This window comes from Chenopodium quinoa, unplaced genomic scaffold, assembly GCF_001683475.1.
Source record: "Chenopodium quinoa cultivar QQ74 unplaced genomic scaffold, ASM168347v1, whole genome shotgun sequence".
Classification (NCBI taxonomy): domain Eukaryota; kingdom Viridiplantae; phylum Streptophyta; class Magnoliopsida; order Caryophyllales; family Amaranthaceae; genus Chenopodium; species Chenopodium quinoa.
Window position 1 is genome coordinate 1,345,681 of NW_018743175.1, and position 20,174 is coordinate 1,365,854.

At 42.8% G+C, this 20,174-nt stretch overlaps 1 protein-coding gene across 1 annotated transcript; it reads left to right on the forward strand.

The window, feature by feature from the left end:
- The first annotated feature begins 14,788 nt into the window (after positions 1 to 14,788).
- Positions 14,789 to 19,037, forward strand: LOC110732359 (probable glycosyltransferase At5g03795). The gene is made up of 6 exons (XM_021912292.1): positions 14,789 to 15,133; positions 15,824 to 16,257; positions 16,355 to 16,485; positions 17,046 to 17,394; positions 17,548 to 18,458; positions 18,583 to 19,037. Exons 2-5 carry the CDS (start codon positions 15,865 to 15,867, stop codon positions 18,232 to 18,234), a joined length of 1,560 nt encoding a protein of 519 aa, XP_021767984.1. The 5' UTR covers positions 14,789 to 15,133; positions 15,824 to 15,864; the 3' UTR covers positions 18,235 to 18,458; positions 18,583 to 19,037.
- Positions 19,038 to 20,174: the final 1,137 nt, after the last annotated feature.

A 20,174-nucleotide genomic window follows, 5' to 3' on the forward strand; every position in this document is an offset into this window, starting at 1 on the left:
TTTCAGTAGTGCCACGCTGGAAATGGGAGACGGAAGTGGTGTTAACGACTTGGCAAAATGTGATTGGTTGAGTCTGTTTGACTCTACGTGTCAACTACTTTCTTGTTCTACAAGTATTTTGTTACTTCATCGACGTCGCTTAAAGTAGTTCCAGACTTCAGACGAGGCCAGATTGAACCAGATCGAGCCCATTGATAAAAAGTTAGGCCATCCTGATTTACTCCAGTCAAGTACACCTTACCTTTTGGTTTATGTGCGGTTAAGAGTATCGAACCAAATACAAGTACTACTTATATTAGTGACACGTTTTGACTTTTAACCTACTTTTTGACTAATTTTTGTATACACGGTAAAAGAAAATTGGTGTAGGGAGTGTTTTTTAAAAAAATTGTCATTAATAATACAATCTTTGGGCTATTTTTTTTTTAATAATACAACTTTTTGATTATTTTGTAATAATATAGCTTTTGAGGGTGTTAATTTAAAATAACACTAATCGGATGCAACCGGATAAACAAGTTACCACAGCCATGTGTCACTATATGATTGGCTTAAATAAGTTTTTTACATTTTATTTATTTATTTTCTCTCTCCTTCCCCAAACACCACCACTGCTCCACCCTCTATCTCCATCCCCACCACCACTGTACCACTTCGTACCATCATCACCACTAGAACCGGCCCCTCCCCTTCCCGACCACCGTAGCCAACCCCCACCACCAGGCCGAAACTCCCACATAACCTACCAACCAGCCTCGATTCCACCCCCACAGCCCTTATTCCACCGCAACCAACTAAGACCACCAAAAATTCCCACAAACCCCACCATTCCACTAATGAGCCGCTATCACCAGCAACCACCTCACGAACCGCTGCCACCAGCCACCAAAAACTCCCACACAGCACACCTCACAAACCGCAGCCACCAGCAGTCGCTGCTACTCCCTCTCTTCGCACCCGCATCACCAATTCCCCAATTGCGCACCAAATCACAGCCAACGCCACCAATTACCACCAATCCGCCATCCCCATTCAGCAATTCGCCACCAATTTTCAACATTTTCGCCCTCCACCATTGATTTTGTTGAGATTTGTGATTTATGGTGATCTGATGGGGGGCATGATGTGTGAAGAAGAGAGTAGGGTTGTGGAGGAGAGTAGGGCCAGGGGTAGTGTCGGTGGTCGGAGATTAAGGATGGGTGAGACGGTGAGTAGGTAGGCTTGGGGTGGGGAGGTGGGCTTGTCACCGGCGGCTAGCGGGGAGGGGGTTGGACATGGAGGGGCAAGGGGGGGTTTTTTTTTTATGTAATCAATTTTATTTTTTTTAAAATCAAAATTTAATGTTTAGACAAATTACATAATGACACGTGTCAAAGGTAACCTGTTTATTAGGTAACAAGTTTTTTTTTTATCTTGTTTAAAATTAACACCCCCAAAGGTTATATTATTACAAAATAATCCAAAAGTTGTATTATTAAAAAATAACTGGCCAAAGGTTGTATTATTTTTTACAATTTTCCCTTTTTTTTAGCATTATTTAAGGGGGCTTTGTATTTACGGGCTTACGGCTTATCTTTTGAGATAATTTTCAATTTCTTTAAGTTCGCCCTAAACAATTTTGCTCTAGAATAAGTGATACTCAGTATTTAGGGGAATGTTCATAGACGGATTGTGCTATATATAAAATACTCGTATCAAGTAGTGGATACCAAGCAAAGTTTGGTCTAGTGGATAGTTAGATGGTTTGAGCCGAGCTTGGGGGTTCAATTCCCACTAATGGCACTTTAAGGGTAGGAATTTCCCTTAATCTTTCCCCTACTCTCAAAGTGTCTAACCCACGAACTCGAGCTGATTGACCAATGAAAGGTTCCGATCCGAGAAGACTGTTCAACTTACCTACAAAAAAAAAAAAAGGAAAAAAAAATGGTGAATACCAATGCTTAGTTTGTTGGTCAACAAATTTCGTCTATATTATATGTCTTTTACAAGTTACAACCAATAAATATACTTTGTATCAAGCAAGGTATGAGTGGACATTTTATTGATTAATGAGTTAGGATGTATTTTGTTCACCTAATTTTCACTTATCTGAACTTAACTGAACTTATTTGAACCTATGTATGTGAACTTAAATTAACTTATCTGAACTTATTAAAACTTATTTTAGCTGTAATTTGAACTTGGGTAACCCTTATTGTTTCGGGGTTTTCTGATGTCCTGCGGGAAAGTTACAATTCCGAGACTGGAACCGGACGCCTGTACCTGCAAAACAAACGGATGCTCCGGATGATTGGAGATCCGCCTCCGACGGTCAAGTTAGTACTTGATTAAGGAGTAATTAATGCGGAAATTAAAGTGATTGAGTCTCTCTAGGTGAGAGTGTTTAATGTGTGTAATCTGCGTAATCCCCCTTAATGAGGATTAAGGGAGGTATTTATAATCCTCGGGAAACGTGCCAATCCTAGGTTTAGGTTAACCTTGGGCTGATTGGGCTTCCCTCGGAAGTTGGGCCTAGGTGGCCGACTTCTCCATTAGGCATGGAGTATGCCACGTGTCATGACATAATAGGTCCAGGGTGGACGAATAAGCGTGTGCCACGTGGCAAGCCCTGAGAGGTCCAACTGGGGGACACTTGGCATGACCTGATTGGCCCACGTGGCGCATTCCGATTGGTGGGAGAAAAATCCCCTAATCATTTGCCCCTCACAGGTGGCACGTGACTGGTCACGTGTTACCTGTGACAGGTGTCGCCCTGTAACAGGCGACGACCTGCTACAGGTGTCACTCGGCGAAAGGCCGAGAGATTCTCCCGCCCAAATTTTGAATTCCGGAAGTGACCCTTCACCTTCTCACTTCGCCTATATAAGGGAGTGTTGCCTTCGATCATTTTCACACTTGAGAACTTTGTGAGAGAACATTCGGACCCCTGAACTTGCTCTGACATTTGGACCCTTTCTGCCTACCGCCTGCTCTGACAAGCCGACTGCAAAGGATTTTCAGAACTTCATCAATCGTCACTCGTTCAGGTAACCGTCGGTTCTCTTACTCTTAATTTTCTCTTTACTTTATTCTTTTTTGAAATGGCACCACGGAAGCACACGACACGACCTAGGTTAGCGATCAGCCGGTCACCGGGGACGGCTGAATCTAGGACTAGGAGTGCCGCCTGCCCTTTTCTGGACCCATCTTTGCCCTTTATACAAAGTCCGACTGTATCTGTGTCTATGCAGAACATGATGGCCAGAACAAAAAAGACGTCTAGGATCTCGAACTCAGACGGCTCCTCCCACAGGGTGCCGATTAGTGAAACATCTGACCAGGCGCCAGATGTGGAAGTGAAACAAAGCGGCTTGAAAGCCGGCAGTTCTGAGGGAGGAGTCAAAGTGACCCCTTCCCATTTTACAGTTGACAATTCTACATTCTCTCCTGCTCCTTTTAAAGGAGAGGAGGCGGGCCCCTCTGGGAGAGGGGAGGAGTCGTCCTCTTCGGACTCGTCAGAGGACGAATCCGAGTCTAGCTCTTCTGGCCATGCTTCTCTGGACACAGAAGAGAAAAACATTCGCCTACAAGAGGCGAGGCTTTCTCACGCAGTTGAGAAGGGGGACAATTGGGCGGAGCCATCCGCCTCTCACCGAGAGCAAAATACCCCCTACTACTGCACGGTACCTCGGGGCCGGATCACAGCCATGCAAGAAAAAGTGGGGAGCTTTATCGCAAACCACACAATGGGCCCCGACTTTTTAGTGTTCGTGCCGGATCCAGAAGACACAGTCGTCTGGCCGGCTGGTACTAGTTATGATGGCGCCTGCTTTGGCTGCTACGAGGCGGCCATCAAGGCTGGGCTGCGCTTCCCACTACATCCGGCTGTTCAGCGGATCTTGGATGGGTATGAGTTGGGGTTATGGCAGTTAGCCCCGAACTCCTGGGTCAACGTACTCGGCTATGTGGCCGGGTGCGAACTGCACGGGGTGGAGCTGAACTTCGAGGCTTTCGCCCACATGAACTACCTCAGCCGGACCCCTAAAGCAGGCGGTACCGGCTGGTATCAATTGACGAGCCACAGGGGCTACCTCATGACAAGAGGTAAAGCAAACAAATGGAAGGACTGGCGAAGCACCTTCCTTATCATTGAGAGTTCAGACACAAAGCTGAACAAGCGCTTCAACAGGTGGAACAGGAATCCGCCCCTTCTTGCAGGCGGTCGCAGCATGCCGCCTGTTCCCCCCAAGGCTAAGAAAGAGATCCTAGATAAAGGACTCTTCAAAGTAGAGTCGAAGGTGAACTCTACTTCAGGGGTACGAGAGCAAGTACCACTGCACTGCGTCCCGAGCTTCAAATGGCTCTACGACGAGTACTTTTTGGCCGCCTGTGGCCTCAGCAGTCGGTGCTCAAGAGGTAGCCGGCCTGTCGAATACTCTGTTGTTCCATGCATTTCTGTTATGACTTTTATTAACTTTGCTATTTGTTTTTGCAGCGGATGCCATGAGCAAAATTACCGCCTCCAAGACTGCGGCGGCCATGTTGCGGGCCTCCATCATGCAACAGTCTTCAACCGACTCCCCCAACAAGGGGGCACCCTTGGTGGGCTTCGAACCTTTCACTCTCTTTTTGGAGTTGTGTTTATGCATATACTGACTCTTTTCTTCTTTTTTAGACGGGCGCTCCAAGAGCTTCTTCTTCCCAACAGCCGGACTCCAAGGCCCGGAGGACGACTGTTGCGAGCTCTCCTGGTTCTGCCAGGAAACAAGCGGCGGCTGAGAAACAGCCGGCCACTCCTTCCAAAACTCCAATTGGGCCGCCTAGAAGTATGAAGTTGTCCTTGTAAATTTTAGACTTGCTCCCTTCTTTACTAGGTCTAATCCGTTTGTCTATGCTTAATGCAGCCGGCCCTCAGGAGCCTGACTTGGTCGAGGTGGCCAAGTCTATGATCAAGGCCGTTCCTCCAGCTGAAAGGGAGGCGGTCAGGGGTGTCAGCACCCTTGACCTAGACGGGATTGCAGGAGTCCTTGCTGAGGTATACTTAACATATTTTTGAGTATTTGAATTCCAGGACGCCTCTTTTTTTTTTTTTTTTTTTTTTTTTTTTTTTTTTTGGAAACTGACGCCTGTTCCCCTTTTTACTTAGGCCCTGCTCCGAGTAAACGACCTCCGTAAGCCGCTTGACAGGAAGAACAAAGAGGTAAAGGCTGCAAAAGCTATGGCCGCCTCTAACTGTGATAAGGTAATGTTTCAAATTGCCCAAAATGAGGTTCTGACAATTGATATTCTTTATTATCAGGCGCAGGCTACCGCCGCTATCCGGGCTCAGTTAGAGGCGGCCCAGAAGAGGTATAGCGAGCTGGAGGCGACCATCAACAATCTCAAGGCCGAGCTGAGACCTCTTCGCCAAAAGATGTCCTCATACGACACCTTGGAGAAATCCTTGGCGGCTGTTAAGGAACGCCTGGTGACCCAGGAGAAGAGTCTTACTCAGGAGCTCTCGGAAAAGGCCGAGAAAGAAAAGAAAGAGCTGGTCCGGGAGATGATGGAAGACTCTGCTCAAATCCAGCGCATGACTTGGGGCCGCCTCTTCCCTAATGCCGACTTTGCCTCCTGGGAAAAAACGTACCGCCAGTGTTCTGATAGATATAATCAAGAGATCCTGGCGGCTGCTGAGGAAGAGGCGTTGGAGGAGGAGGAGCAGCCGGTAGTGGCGCTTGTGCCGCTTGGGGGTAATGCATCGAAGAAGGATGCAGCTGAAGCCGAGTCCAGCAAAAAGAGTGCTGACCAGGCGGCAGCTGCTAATATTGAAGATCTGCCCCCTTCTTAAGCTTTATGTCTTCTTTCCACGGCCTACGTGTCGTTTGTTTGTATTTACCCGGCCAGGGGGCCGGGGCTCTGAATATTTGGCCGGTCTTTAATGACCGGCTTCCTTTTAATGAATATTTTTGTTTTGCTTCAAATTTGTTTAAGTATTGAATATTCTGATATCCAATTGCACACTATACCGACTGTTTTACATGGCCGATAGTTGCAGACAGGTACGGATAGTTAGTCACGCCGCCTATGCCCCTGGACGACTGGTTGTCTGCTTCCAGGCTAGGCGATCAGTCGGCCATTTATCCAATCGGTATTCGACCCATTTTAAAGACTGGATCCCCTTTAGGCAGGCGGTCAGTTATTTGTAAAATTAACCAAGTAGGAAAGTGGTTTCCTACCTGTCATGTTTTTAGGCTAGAGACTTTAGGCAATCTAGGCCGACTGTTCCCCGCCACATTTAATCTAGTGTGAACAGGTGCTGTATGAACACCTTTTTGGTTTCATACTAAATTTTTAAGGAGTGACCAAGTAAACATGATTGTTACCTAGTCGCCGAGTGACTGAGTAGTAGAGGTTTCAAGCGGTGGGTACCGGTTGCTTCCCTTTATTCGCCAATGTTTGTTGGCTATCAACTCATAAGATACCGACTGTTCTTATCCCAAGTAGTCCAGTCGGTTGGTTGACACGGATGGTTACTGCGAACACTTGTTTGACCTGATTAGTCAGTTAAGTGAGAGGTATCCTTGTCCGGGAAACAGCTACGTGGTTGTCTTGTTTAGACAGTCGTATAGGTGTCGTGTAATGATTTTATAGAACAATGTTCCACCCAAAAGGGAGCTGCTCTCTGCGACGAATTTCATCCGGATGGATGCCGTCGGACGCCTTCTATAACGTTGGGACAGGTCGAATTGAATTTTTATATTTTGATCAGTTGGCTTGACGCCTGGTCTGATCATTTTAGCCATGAGCCTTTGATAGTTCTTGGTGAACTGTATTATGGGAGAGTAGCCGGTTGAGTGAAACAAGCGGCGTGCCCCTCTTAAGTAAGAATAAAAATTAAACATGGAGAGTAGCCGACTGTTTGTCAGTAGGCATGCTCCTCTTAGGTAAAAATGAAAACTAAATATGGAGAGCAGCCGACTGTTTGTTAGTAGGCGTGCCCCTCTTAGTACAAAATTGAATGAACCAGCAAACTTTTATTAAGTAGCCCTTGACTATTTACATCATTCAAAAGAAATATTTCTTAAGATTATCTACATTCCAAGTTCGAGGCAACGGTTGGCCGTCTGGTGTTTCCAGACGGTAGGTACCGTCCCTGACCTCCTCACAGATTCGGTAGGGTCCTTCCCAGTTGGGAGTTAGTTTTCCAGACTCATTAGCCCTACCAACTGCTTCCATTTTTCTAAGTACAAAGTCCCCCACTTTGAGTGGACGCCTGTGTACTTTTTTGTTGTATGATCTAGTCATTCTCAGGCGGTAAATTTCATGGCGCAAGACAGCATTGCCCCTCCTTTCAGGGAGTGAGTCTAATGCCAGGCGCATGGCTTCCCAGTTTGCCTCTTCGTCATATAGCATTACTCGAAGAGTCGGCTCGTAGTGTTCTATTGGAAGAACAGCTTCCGCACCATAAGTTAGGAGGAATGGAGTTTCTCCAGTCGCCCCTTTTTCAGTCGTCCTAATGGCCCAGAGAACATGTGGTAATTCATCCGCCCATAGGCCGCCTGCTCGTTCAATCTTTTTCTTGAGACCGTCTGAGATGATTTTATTAAAGGCTTCTACCTGGCCGTTTGCTTGTGGACGGCCGACAGATGCAAAGTAGTGTGCAATTCCTTGGTCACCCAACCAGCTTTTGAGAACAGGCGTCTCAAATTGGGGACCATTATCAAAAACCATAGACATGGGAACCCCGAACCGAGTGATGACATTCTTCCAAATGAATGAAATTACATCCTTCGTCTTGATTCCCTTTACAGCCTCCGCCTCTACCCATTTAGTGAAGTAGTCGACTGCAACAAGTATGTACCTCCTTCCGCCTGTAGCAGGCGTATATGGACCCAGAATATCCATGCCCCACTTAGCAAACGGTAGTGGGCTATGAATGGTAGTGAGGTCAGTAGCCGGACGGTGAATTAGCTTGCCAAACCTTTGGCACTTGTCACATTTTTTCACCATCTCCATTGCATCTGCTTCTAAAGTAGGCCAAAAGTAGCCCTGCCGCCTTGTCCGTTGAGCAAGCGTCCTGCCGCCTATATGGGAAGCACAGTAACCAGAGTGAAGATCGTCTAGTATCTCTCGCCCCTTTTCTGGAGTGACACACTTCAAGAAGGGTTGAAGGTACCCCCTTTTGTGAAGTTCTCCCTTTATCATTTCAAAACTGGTTGCTCGTTTTTTCAGTGCTGCCGCCTGTTGATAATCATCCGGCAGGGTACCGTTTGTCAGATATGCCCTGATTGGATCCATCCAGGTTGAGCTCCTGTCTAGGATTCCAATAGGGTCTTCCTCGATGCTTCTCTTCTCCATTACTTCCCAAAAAACAGTTCGAGGAGTATCACAAGAAGCGGATGATGCTAATTTTGAAAGTGCATCCGCCTGGTTGTTTTCTGATCTCGGCACTTGAGTCAGACGAAAATCTTCAAGGGATCCGACCGCCTGTCGTACCGCCTGTAAATACTTGATCATGGCCGGATGGGTTGCTTCGTATTCGCCATTATACTGACTCACTATCAATTGTGAATCGGAACATGCATCTATCTTTCGTGCCCCTGCCGCCTTGCACATACGGATTCCAGCTAGTAAAGCTTCATATTCTGCCTCATTGTTTGAGGCCTGAAAACTGAAGCGTAGAGCATACTCGTACCTGTCACCCTCTGGCGACTGACATATGACGCCTGCTCCACAACCATTTGATGTAGAGCTTCCATCCACATATACCTTCCAGACTTGGTCTGGATCTCGAGAATCAGGGGGACGAGTCATCTCAACAATAAAGTCAGCAAAGGCTTGCCCCTTCACTGCTTTTCTAGGCTCGAAAGTAACTTCGAGGCTCTGTATTTCTATGGCCCATTTGATCATTCGGCCTGACGACTCCATGGTGGTCAGTGGCCGCTTGATAGGTTGATCTGTATACACGACGACTGCATGTGCCAAAAAGTAAGGCTTCAATTTTTTAACAGCCATGAAGAGTGCAAGACCAAATTTCTCCACTAAAGGATACCTCAACTCGGCATTTTTCAGTACATGACTGACAAAGTAGACCGGGAGCTGACAGCCGTCTCTTTCAGCAAGAAGAACAACGCTTAACGCATGATCAGAGACGGCCAGGTACATGTAGAGTACTTCTTTGGGTAAAGGGCTGACCAGCCTCGGCAAGGAATGCAAGTGAACTTTCAATTTCTGGAAGGCCGCCTCAGCATCCGGCCCCCATTCAAACCTTGCCTTCTTCTTAATTGCCTGGAAAAAGTATAGGCATTTGTCGCCTGATCGGCTTAGAAATCTTCCCAAGGCCGCCAGACAACCTGTTAACTTCTGAACCTCTCGGATGGTACGAGGCGACTGCATGTCGATGACCGCCTGCACCTTCTCAGGGTTCGCCTCTATTCCTCTCTGATTGATAAGGAATCCGAGAAATTTCCCAGACTCAACTCCAAAGACACATTTCTTGGGATTGAGCATGACATGGTGCCGCCTGAGTGTGGCGAAAGTTTCTCGGAGGTCTGACAGATGATCTTTCTGAAGTTTAGACTTGACAATCATATCATCAATATATGCCTCGACATTTCTCCCAATCTAATCAAAGAACACAGTGTTTATCATTCGCTGGAAAGTGGCCGGGGCATTCTTAAGACCAAACGGCATGACCGTGTAACAGTATAACCCTTGATCAGTGACGAAGGTCGTCTTCTCCTGATCTTTCTTCCATAAAGGAATTTGATGGAAACCAGAGTAGGCGTCCATAAAGCTCATCAAAGCATGGCCGGCTGTTGAGTCAACCAAGTTATCAATTTTAGGCAGAGGGTAACTGTCTTTGGGGCACGCCTTGTTTAAGTCTGTGTAGTCTACACACATTCGCCAGGTGCCATTCGGCTTTTTAACAAGCACCACATTTGCAACCCAGTCTGGGAAGTAACATTGCCGAATGAACCCTGCATCAAGTAGTTTTTTGACTTCGGCGGCTGCCGCCTGACTTCTTTCTTCGCCATGGTTCCGCTTTTTCTGCCTTACCGGCTTCTTTTTCGGATCCACAGCCAGTTTATGTACCGCCAGGTCAGGACTAATGCCTGGCATTTCGTGGACTTCGAATGCAAAGATGTCCTTGTATTCTTTCAATAGTTTGTGTAAATCGTCACCCAGGATCTTCAGAGCAGTCGTCCCAACTTTGACTGTTCGGTCAGGACGTGAGTCGTCTAAGATCAGGTTTGTATGCTCACCAGCTGGCTGAGGGCGGAATTCGTCCGACCGCTCCTCTGCCAATGATTGCTATTTTCTGTCTTTTCTTGCGACCCCCGTTTGGGCTGCCTTTCTCTTCTTGCCGCCTGCTTCTTGAACAGGCGCACTTTCCTTGACATTGTCAAGGTCTGTTTTTCCACCACTCGACCCAGCGGCCATAACAGTGGGCTTGACATCCGAGAGATAGCACTCTCGGGCCATCCTCTGATCTCCCCTTAGGGACCCGACTGTTCCATTATCCCTCTCAAACTTGAGCAACATAAGAGATGGGATTATAACAGCCTTGGAATTATTCAGGGTTGGTCGTCCCAGAATCATGTTGTAGGCCGAGAGTTCTTCTACTACCAGGAACCGGACTACCATGTGTCGTCCTTCCCCTTTTTCACCCAGGCGGATGGGTAAATCCACTCGTCCCACTGGGTGGACGACTCCTCCTCCAAACCCTACTAAAGGGTGGGGTGCCGGATGTATGCAATCAGTCTGATATTTTAGTTTCGACAGACATTTGCTACTGATGAGATCTGAGGAGCTTCCGGTATCTATGAGGATTCGGCCAACTCTCTGGTTGGCCACTTTACTTTCAATAACGATAGGGTCGTCATGCGGCCCTCTTACCCCTCCTAGATCTTCTTCAGTGATGACAATCTCAGGAAATGAATATTTGGAGGGCCGTTCTTGGTGAACGGAATTTACATCTAGCCGTCTGATATTGTCTTTGTTGCCCCTAATAGTGGGGCCGCCTCCTGAGAAGCCGCCTGCAATGGTGTAGACGACTGCATCATCTGTATCGGAACTGTCGGCCTGTTGATTCTTTTTGGCCGACTGCTTTTTCGAGGAAGTGTTCCCCGTAGATTTCTTGACATAAGTGTCAAGATCACCTTGCTCAGCCAGGCGGTCCAGATACCGCATGAGACTGATGCATTCATTGGTGTGATGACCAACATCTTCATGATAATCACAGAATTTTTCTTGGTTTCGGTTGTTTGCAGAACCCTTCATGGGGACCGGCTTCTCAATTGAGATCCGTCCCTTGATTTCCTTTAGGATAAATTGGCTATCCTTGTTAAACGCATACTTTGGGGAGTATGGTTTGAATTCTTTTTTCTTCTTCTGGGCCGGCTGTTTAGAGGGATCAGCCGCCCACACCTCTTTTCTCTTCTCATCTTTGTTTGACGACTGTTTCTGTCGTCCTTCTCTTTTGTCGGACCTTTTCCCGTCTGACTGTTTTACCGTACTACAAAGATCAGTCGCCTGTATATAGGCTTCCGCTTCAATCAAGGCCTCTTGAAGAGTCGCCACCCTCTTTCGGACCAAATCAAATTTGAAGGTCGACCCGTCTTTGAGACCTCTGAAAAAGTTAGTATAGGCTACTTCATCCGGTAACCCTTGAATCTGTATTCTCATCAGGTTAAACCGCCTGATGTAAGAACGAAGCCCCTCCTTCTCGCCCTGCTGAATCGTTCCTAAATCAAGGGTTGTCTTCTTCGCAGGGATGTTCATGGCGAAGTTGGAGGTGAATAAGTAAGCAAGCGTCCTGAAGTTATTTACACAACCAGTCGGCAGGTTGCCGAACCATTGTTGTGCGATTCCTTTGAGAGTCGCTGGGAAACACTTGCACCAAGTGGGATCATCCAACCCTTGAAGGTACATCAGGTTGGTGAATGCCATCAGATGGTCTTCAGGGTTAGTAGTGCCGTCATAGGCGCCTACTAATACATTTTTCACTTTGGCCGGCTGAGCGGCTTCAGTAATTTCCTTGGAGAAGGCCGACGGCTGTTCGCCAAGTCTAAGCAACCGTAGCTGCCAGTCCATAGGTTGGACATTTTTTGTTGCATGTCCACCAAACGGAGGTGGCTGCAAAAAATACTGTTGTTGCGGTACAAACGGTAAGTTTGGTACCGCCTGGTCGCTATGAAAGCCGGACTGACGGGAGGTGCCGCCTGACTGACTCTCATGATACGACTGAGTATGCCTCATCGAGGTATTGCGCAGACTGTCTTGGAAGTTTGAAGTAGAGGCCGACTCTGACAATCGGTCACTCTTCTTCTGCTCTAGCAGTAGCCGAGCATCTGTGTATGTTTTCCTCGACCCGTCCGCCTGAATATGACGAACATGTTTCCTCTTTCCTGGAGTAGGAAAACGGTATTTTGTGAAATCAAGGGCAGGCGGCTCCCACTTCCTAGATTTAGGATGAGGGGTCGCCTCACGTCCTTGAATTGGCTTCCTCTTCCGTGAAGTGGAGGGTTTCTTAGCCGACTGCTCCTTGTCCAGAGCAGGCGGCCTCTTGTTGATCAACTCTTGAATTTCTCCCTTGAAGTCTCTCATGAAGGTCATGAGTTCGTTCTTTGTGATGGGAGCAGACCCATCAGTCGGCTGCTGCCGAACAGGCGGTGCGCCTGCTGGCTCACTTCCAGTTTGAAGATGTTCCCGTTCCCTCCTTTCGGTATGACGGGTACGTCGGGCCCTTAGGGTCCCGTCTGAAGCTGTGTGAGCTTCAACTTCAAATTCATTCTCAGTATCGTGGTCCGACTGAACTAGAGGGTCGTCCAGGGGACGTCTCTCTTCAGGAGCCGGTACAAACGTGGATGCCATCTCAGAAGTACTCTCCCCATAGACGACGCCAAAAATGTTTCGGGGTTTTCTGATGTCCTGCGGAAAGTTACAATTCCGAGACTGGAACCGGACGCCTGTACCTGCAAAACAAACGGATGCTCCGGATGATTGGAGATCCGCCTCCGACGGTCAAGTTAGTACTTGATTAAGGAGTAATTAATGCGGAAATTAAAGTGATTGAGTCTCTCTAGGTGAGAGTGTTTAATGTGTGTAATCTGCGTAATCCCCCTTAATGAGGATTAAGGGAGGTATTTATAATCCTCGGGAAACGTGCCAATCCTAGGTTTAGGTTAACCTTGGGCTGATTGGGCTTCCCTCGGAAGTTGGGCCTAGGTGGCCGACTTCTCCATTAGGCATGGAGTATGCCACGTGTCATGACATAATAGGTCCAGGGTGGACGAATAAGCGTGTGCCACGTGGCAAGCCCTGAGAGGTCCAACTGGGGGACACTTGGCAGGACCTGATTGGCCCACGTGGCGCATTTCGATTGGTGGGAGCAAAATCCCCTAATCACTTATCATAACTTATTTTTCCAGAATTGAACTTATCAAAACTTTTTTTTCCTGAACTCAATTTATCTTAACTTAACTAAACTTATTAGACCTGAAATAAGTGAAAATACGGTGAACAGAACATGTCCTTAATGACTATCAAAGGTAAATAAATAAGTATGAAATCCACTAAAAACGATTACAATCAAACTTACTTTAGGATACACCCAAAATCTATATCTTATAATTTGCCAACTCCCTTTTTATGGTTTGATTTGAACAAAGCTTTTTCCACCGACTACTACAAATAACTAATCCCTTATTTAGCAAGCAACCATTATATATTTATTATAATCACCCTCTATAATTCCAAATTATATTAGTAGCTCATTTTAAATTAAAGAAGTCCATATTAATAATAATGAAGCTAGAGCTAGGGCATATTATTCCAGCCATGCAGCAAATCTTTTATATTGGTTAAATCTAGACAAACCAAATTACCAAATTGGTGTGGTTGGCCAACTTTTGAAGAAAATAAATCCAGTTTAAATTTTGTTCAATTGCAAACCGAATATGGGCACAATTTGGTACTCTGGCTTCTTAAGCTAACCATGTGATAATGCATGTGCATTTGATAATTGTTACAATGTTCCAATTTGGCTAAACAACATACCAAGTATATATTAATATTTAATTTATAATTATTTAGTCTGATACCTCTTTGTAATGTTAGTATGTTAGGGTTCAAAATAATTATTATTTGGCCATTAAAAAAAACTTTTGCTACAATGTCTAATACAAACTACAAGAGTCTTTTATATGAAATGTTAGACTCGATTTATGCACTACAATTTAGCTAGGAATATAGGAAAATATATTATTTTCCTAAATAATTAATATCATAATTAGTTTTATATATGGAATATATGTCATAATTATATATCTCCTATAATCCTAATATTATGCCATTGTCAGTAGCATTTAAGAATCTTAAGTATTGAATAAAATCTTGTTACACTCAACCAATTTGGATTCAAGTGTGAGAATTTTTTTTATTAAATCACCATAAAATTGGACTATTAATATTTTGCATGCATGTTTCATCATTGATAGTTTTTCTAAAATTGGTAACAAACCTAAGTGGTTAGTTTCCCGTCCCTTGGTTCAAAATTTGTCGTAACACGAGTTCATTTCTTATGTCAGGTCAATTATTTTTTTTCGATGTGATGTATTAATGATACATTATTACCATCCTTGTAGACTAACATTCCATTTTACATATTTGTCAAAAATTATCGATCCAACTAGTTGCAATATGCACTTAGCTATTATATGTCCAAAGATGTGAAAGTAGGGAATGTTATACTAGTATACCCCAAACGAATAAGAGTGTAAATCTTTGTCAAGTTGTCAAAAAAATAAGAATAACAACCTTTAGCTGTCTAATAGCTAATCCAGGAGAAAAGACAAGTTAATAGGTTGTTCAAATATTTTTTATTTTATTTTAAATATTTATAATTATCGATTAAGGTCCAACTATATAAAGGAAAGCCGTTAACCGCGGATTCTTGCTTTCTTCCCTCCTCAACTGACTTTCTCAATTTCTTTTCTCCTTTCATCATTTTTTTTTTCTGAAGACGATTTTCCTCATAATTTCGTCCTTTCTTTTTTCTTTTTATTTTTCGATTTTTCTTTCTCAAAATATTTATTTTACCTTTTTCAGCTTCTCTGTTGTTCGTCTTTTGGATGTTTTACTCTGTTCTGAATTACCCTTTTCTTCTCCTGTAAGTTTTTATTTTAATCGATTTAGATTTATATTTGGTGATTTGTTAAATTTATGTTTATTAATTTCCCCCAAAAGTGTGTTTTTATCATATAATCTTCAAATTTCTGGAATTAATAACTCGAGAATTATGGATTTGTTTCTATTTTAGGTTGGGAGTAGTATGAAAAATTAATATATTCTGGTTTTTTTTTTTTTTTTTTTTTTTTTTTAAAAAAAAAAAAAGGAGGTTTGAATTCAAATTTCTGCATAAAGTTAAGTTTTTTTAATTTCTTTTTTTCAAATTAAAAATACCCATTTTTGTATATTGATTCATATGATTTATTTAAGGTTTCTTTCTAATTTTGAATTAATGGAGAGAACTTTTTCATTAGTTGAGTGTAGGTTTAGTGCTTCTAGTGGGTTAGTTGGGAAGAAAAAGGATTAAGTATAATCGGCAATTTAATACTTCATTATTGACATTTGACCTTGTATGGTGACTATTTGAATAAAGTACAATAGGGGTTTTTATTGTCACGTAAACTCAATTAATATTATCAACGTGACAATTAATTCCGAACAGAAAGAGCATGTATAAACTGCTTAAGAAGCTAAGAGTTTCCTATGTACGTGTGTAGATTGTTTAGTCTCAAGAACAAAGTTACAAATGATTAGTTTCCGTTTTAATCATTTGCATTTTTCATAATGGCAGGGGAATTTCGGGTTCTAAGAGGTGAAACAATTGGAGATGAGATGAACAAATTACTAAAACGTCTTATTGTACTATTGGTGTACAAAATTGATTGGAGGAAATTGTTTCTCATATTAACCATTGTAACAACAGTTGGAATTGTTCTTCAAATTAGTCTTCTTCCATTTCCACTTTCTACATGGCTTCATTCTCCCATGATCAGAATTACAAGTGCTAAAGATTTCAGTAATTCTTTGCATTTAAGCTTGAGACATGGAAAACACTGGCCATTACACCAAATTTCGATACCTGTTTCATTGAATTCGCCGAGTGTACTAAATAAGAGAGTACATAGTGTTGAGAGAAAAAGGAGGAGGAGGAAAAAGCGAGAAGAAGAATTCCAAATCCCGGCTTCCCCTCCTCCCCCTCCTCGATCTCCACCAACACCTTTGCAGGTATATTAGTTTTTCTGATATCTCCCTGAAGTTTTAATACATACAATACTGTGTTTTTTACATGACTTGACTTTGTGTTTTTTCCCCTTTGATATAGAGATATGTATGGTCCTTATCACCTAAGGAAGCACTTTTGTATGCTAAAAAGGAGTTGAAGAATGCCACTTTTTTTGGCAATGGTTCTGATCTATATGCTCCTATCTTTAAGAATGTCTCTAATTTCCAAAGGTATGTTCTTTCTTACATATTTAGTCTCTTATGGTTTTCCAACTACTTTTCCAAACTTATATTAGTTTCCCTAGAAATATGAAATCATTAAACTAGAGTGATCAGAGTTATACGGAGGATACTCATGGCCTTATCGATCATTTCTCAATCGCATCAGGAACAAAAAATGTTAAGTTCTGTAAAGAGAAGGTGACTTGCATTGTAAGTGGATTCCATGAAAAATTTAGGCCTAAAACTAGGTTAAGCTTTCTTTTTCCTTTGTAAAATCATATATGTGTGATACATATGATGCCTCTGATTTCCTGTTAGCCAGTTAAATGTATGATTATAGCTCTCCTGTTTCACTATTCTTTTGCTTGGAGGTGACGTAAACCATGGTATATTAGACTGTCAGTATTTAGCACTTTAGCTAGTGAAAGAACTGCATTCATCTAGCCATCTAGCAGCTTTGGTAATCTTATGTCATGTTCGAGATACAATTAAGCCTACTGTAACATCATTCATCCTGATTTGACAACAAATTGTCTTTCGTTCTCTTATGTTTTCACTTTCAACTGTAGGAGTTATGAACTAATGGAGCTGATACTTAAAGTATATGTTTATCCTGATGGACGTCCACCCATATTTCACGAACCACATCTTAGCGGAATTTATGCCTCTGAGGGATGGTTTATGAAGTTATTAGAAGGAAACAGGCAATTTGTCACCAGAAACCCTGAGATGGCCCATTTGTTCTATCTGCCATATAGTGCTCGTCAGCTCCAGCAAGCGCTCTATGTACAAGGATCACATAATCTGGCTCCCCTCTCTCTTTTCATCAGAGACTACGTGAACTTGCTGGCTGCTAAGTATCCTTTCTGGAACCGCACTCGTGGAGCAGATCACTTTTTAGTGGCTTGTCATGACTGGGTACATATCTATGCCCTTTACTTATAACTAGAGTTCTTGTCATCAGCATAATCACACTTTTTTTTTTTTTTACCTAAACTGCCTCAATTTTATTTTCTCACATTATTCATCTTTTATTCTGCTCCATTAACATGTAATTGATGTTGTATATAGGGCCCTTACACATTAAAGGCACACAAGGAGTTAGTGGAGAATTCCATAAAAGCTGTTTGTAATGCTGATTTATCTGAAGGAATATTTAAGGCTGGTAAAGATGTATCCCTCCCAGAAACCACAATAAGAGTACCCAGGAAACCTCTTCGGAACATTGGTGGTGGGATGAGAGTATCACAACGCCCAATTCTGGCTTTCTTTGCTGGAAATATGCATGGAAGAGTCCGTCCTTTGCTTCTCCAACATTGGCATAACAAAGATGAGTCTATGCGGATTTATGGACCTTTGCCTCATAGGGTGTCTAAGCAGATATCATACATTCAGCACATGAAATCTAGCAAGTTCTGCCTTTGTCCGATGGGTTATGAAGTCAACAGCCCAAGGATTGTCGAGGCTATATACTATGAATGTGTTCCTGTGATTATTGCAGACAATTTTGTTCCTCCATTTGATGATGTGCTTGATTGGAGTGCATTTTCTGTGACAGTGGCTGAGGAGGACATTCCCAAGTTAAAAGAAATTCTTGAGGCTATCCCACTAAAACGATATTTAAAAATGCTTCAGAACCTGAAAATGCTTCAGAGACATTTCTTTTGGAATTCTAGGCCAATAAAGTATGATTTGTTCCACATGATCTTGCACTCAATTTGGCATAGCAGACTAAACCAGATTCAAATTCCTGATTAGCAGAAGAGCTGTGTCATGTTGATATGATTAGGCCATGTAACATTATCTGTTATTGAGCAAAGAATTTGTTCCCAAGTGATGACTACTGGAACCTCTCAGAGAGAATGGACAGAAAGAATACAAATATTTCAACTTCGCTGCTCATCTTGATGCTGCAATAGCATCTTGCTTCAAGAACAGTTGAAGCTGCACATCCAGAGATAGAGAATCTATTGATTATTTAGGTATCAGACTGATCCTGCTATTTGTAGTTGCCGGTGATGACTTATCAACACGATCTTAAACTCTTGTGGACCTATTGTCTTCTTTTATTCGCCATAGATTAATGTTCTATGATAATTCTTGCAGGAAGATTCAACAGATGAAAATTCTGAGGTACGGAAATTAAGAACCAAGAGATGGCAAGACAAGCAAGTCATTTGATCAGGAATATACTCTATCATAGTACATGAAATACAACACATGAAAAGGTTAATTTATCATTGCTTTAACTATTTACATCAGAGGATAGTATATTTGTTCATTCATTTCCTCACACTGAAGAAGTTCAGTATGCAACAGTTAAAAACCTTATGAATGCTATATATTGAACCAACACAGCTCAATACCTTCCACACGATGCACATAGGTTTAGGTTATAGTGGATATTTTAGGATATACACGAGAAAAAGAATTTTTTTTACCCACGAAATCATTGATGTTGTACTCAATACGAAGTAGTTATTACTGTACAGTAAAGTGTAAACAATTGTACCTGTAAACTTTTCTCAGTGGAATGAAAACTTAAAATTGTTTAGCTTATAGCTCTATACATTTGATGTTGCAGCCTTTAGTTATACAGATGTGATTCGATTCCAAATATTATACACTAGCGCGTGCCACTTGTGAGTTTACTCGTATTTTACCTTTTGCTGGCAGAGACCTGGCATATTCTTAAAGCCTCCATAGTTTTCACTGCCCTGTGCCCCTGTGTTAGACTAAATTCTGCACCACAATACATATCTATGGTCCTTGTTCACCTGTTTCCACAAATTATTCAATCCAATCCATGCCATAGGTACCTTAAGTAGAGAAATTGAATAAGTCCATCCTATCAATTATAATCTTACTGTCTTCATTTTTACAGTTTCTTCTCTGATTTCTTCACTTCTTGATGTAGTAGTAGCAATAGGTGTCAAAATTTCTGTCTTTTTTCCCTCCTGATTAACTATTTTGCTCAAATGAAAATTCCAGTTATTTTTTATCTCATTATCTGCTCTTCCTGGAAGTCTTCCTGAAATCAATGATCTATTGATAGGCCTCTTACTAAACCAAGTTATATGATCCTAGGAGACACTTCATACATTCACTTTAATTTAGAAAAAATTTCCCAAAATTGGCCCAAAAGCAAGATTATAGCCTTTAAAATAGGACATATTTCGAGTATTTTAGACCCTGAAAAGAAACATGTCGGAGTACTTCCCGTAGATCCCGTGACACCCCGAGAGTCCATTTGAGTGGTTAGAACTATCCACTTTGTCTTTAAAGTTTCAATATAGTTGTAATAACTTACACCTCCCTTCATTAACTCAAGGCCGACAAATATCCCAAAGTACTTTATATGACCAACTAGTGGCCATATATAATTCCAAATAACATTATTCAACCTTTGAATGCATTCCTTACAATCTCGAGAGTTTTCGACAATGGGTTTTGAAACCTCCAAAATTGGACTGGGTTTTGTGTATCAGCTTTAGTTTTGGACTTTTTACTTCTTCGGATCGGACCTAAAAAGAAAAGAGGTCGGCGGTCTGGACTCTACGGCACCCTCGAGAAGCCATTAGGTGGTTGGAACCGTCCACTTTACCTTTAAACTGCAATCTATCCATTTACGTATATGCCTTTCATTGACTCAAGGTCGTCATGCGCTTTATGTGACCGAATAATAGTCGTATATGATT

Excerpts from the sequence above, each read along its gene's own strand:
- LOC110732359 (XM_021912292.1), top strand. The coding sequence starts at position 15,865 with ATGAACAAATTACTAAAACGTCTTATTGTACTATTGGTGTACAAAATT. Across the intron at positions 16,258-16,354 it reads CTCCACCAACACCTTTGCAG|AGATATGTATGGTCCTTATC; the intron begins GTATATTAGTTT and ends CCTTTGATATAG. Across the intron at positions 16,486-17,045 it reads AATGTCTCTAATTTCCAAAG|GAGTTATGAACTAATGGAGC; the intron begins GTATGTTCTTTC and ends TTTCAACTGTAG.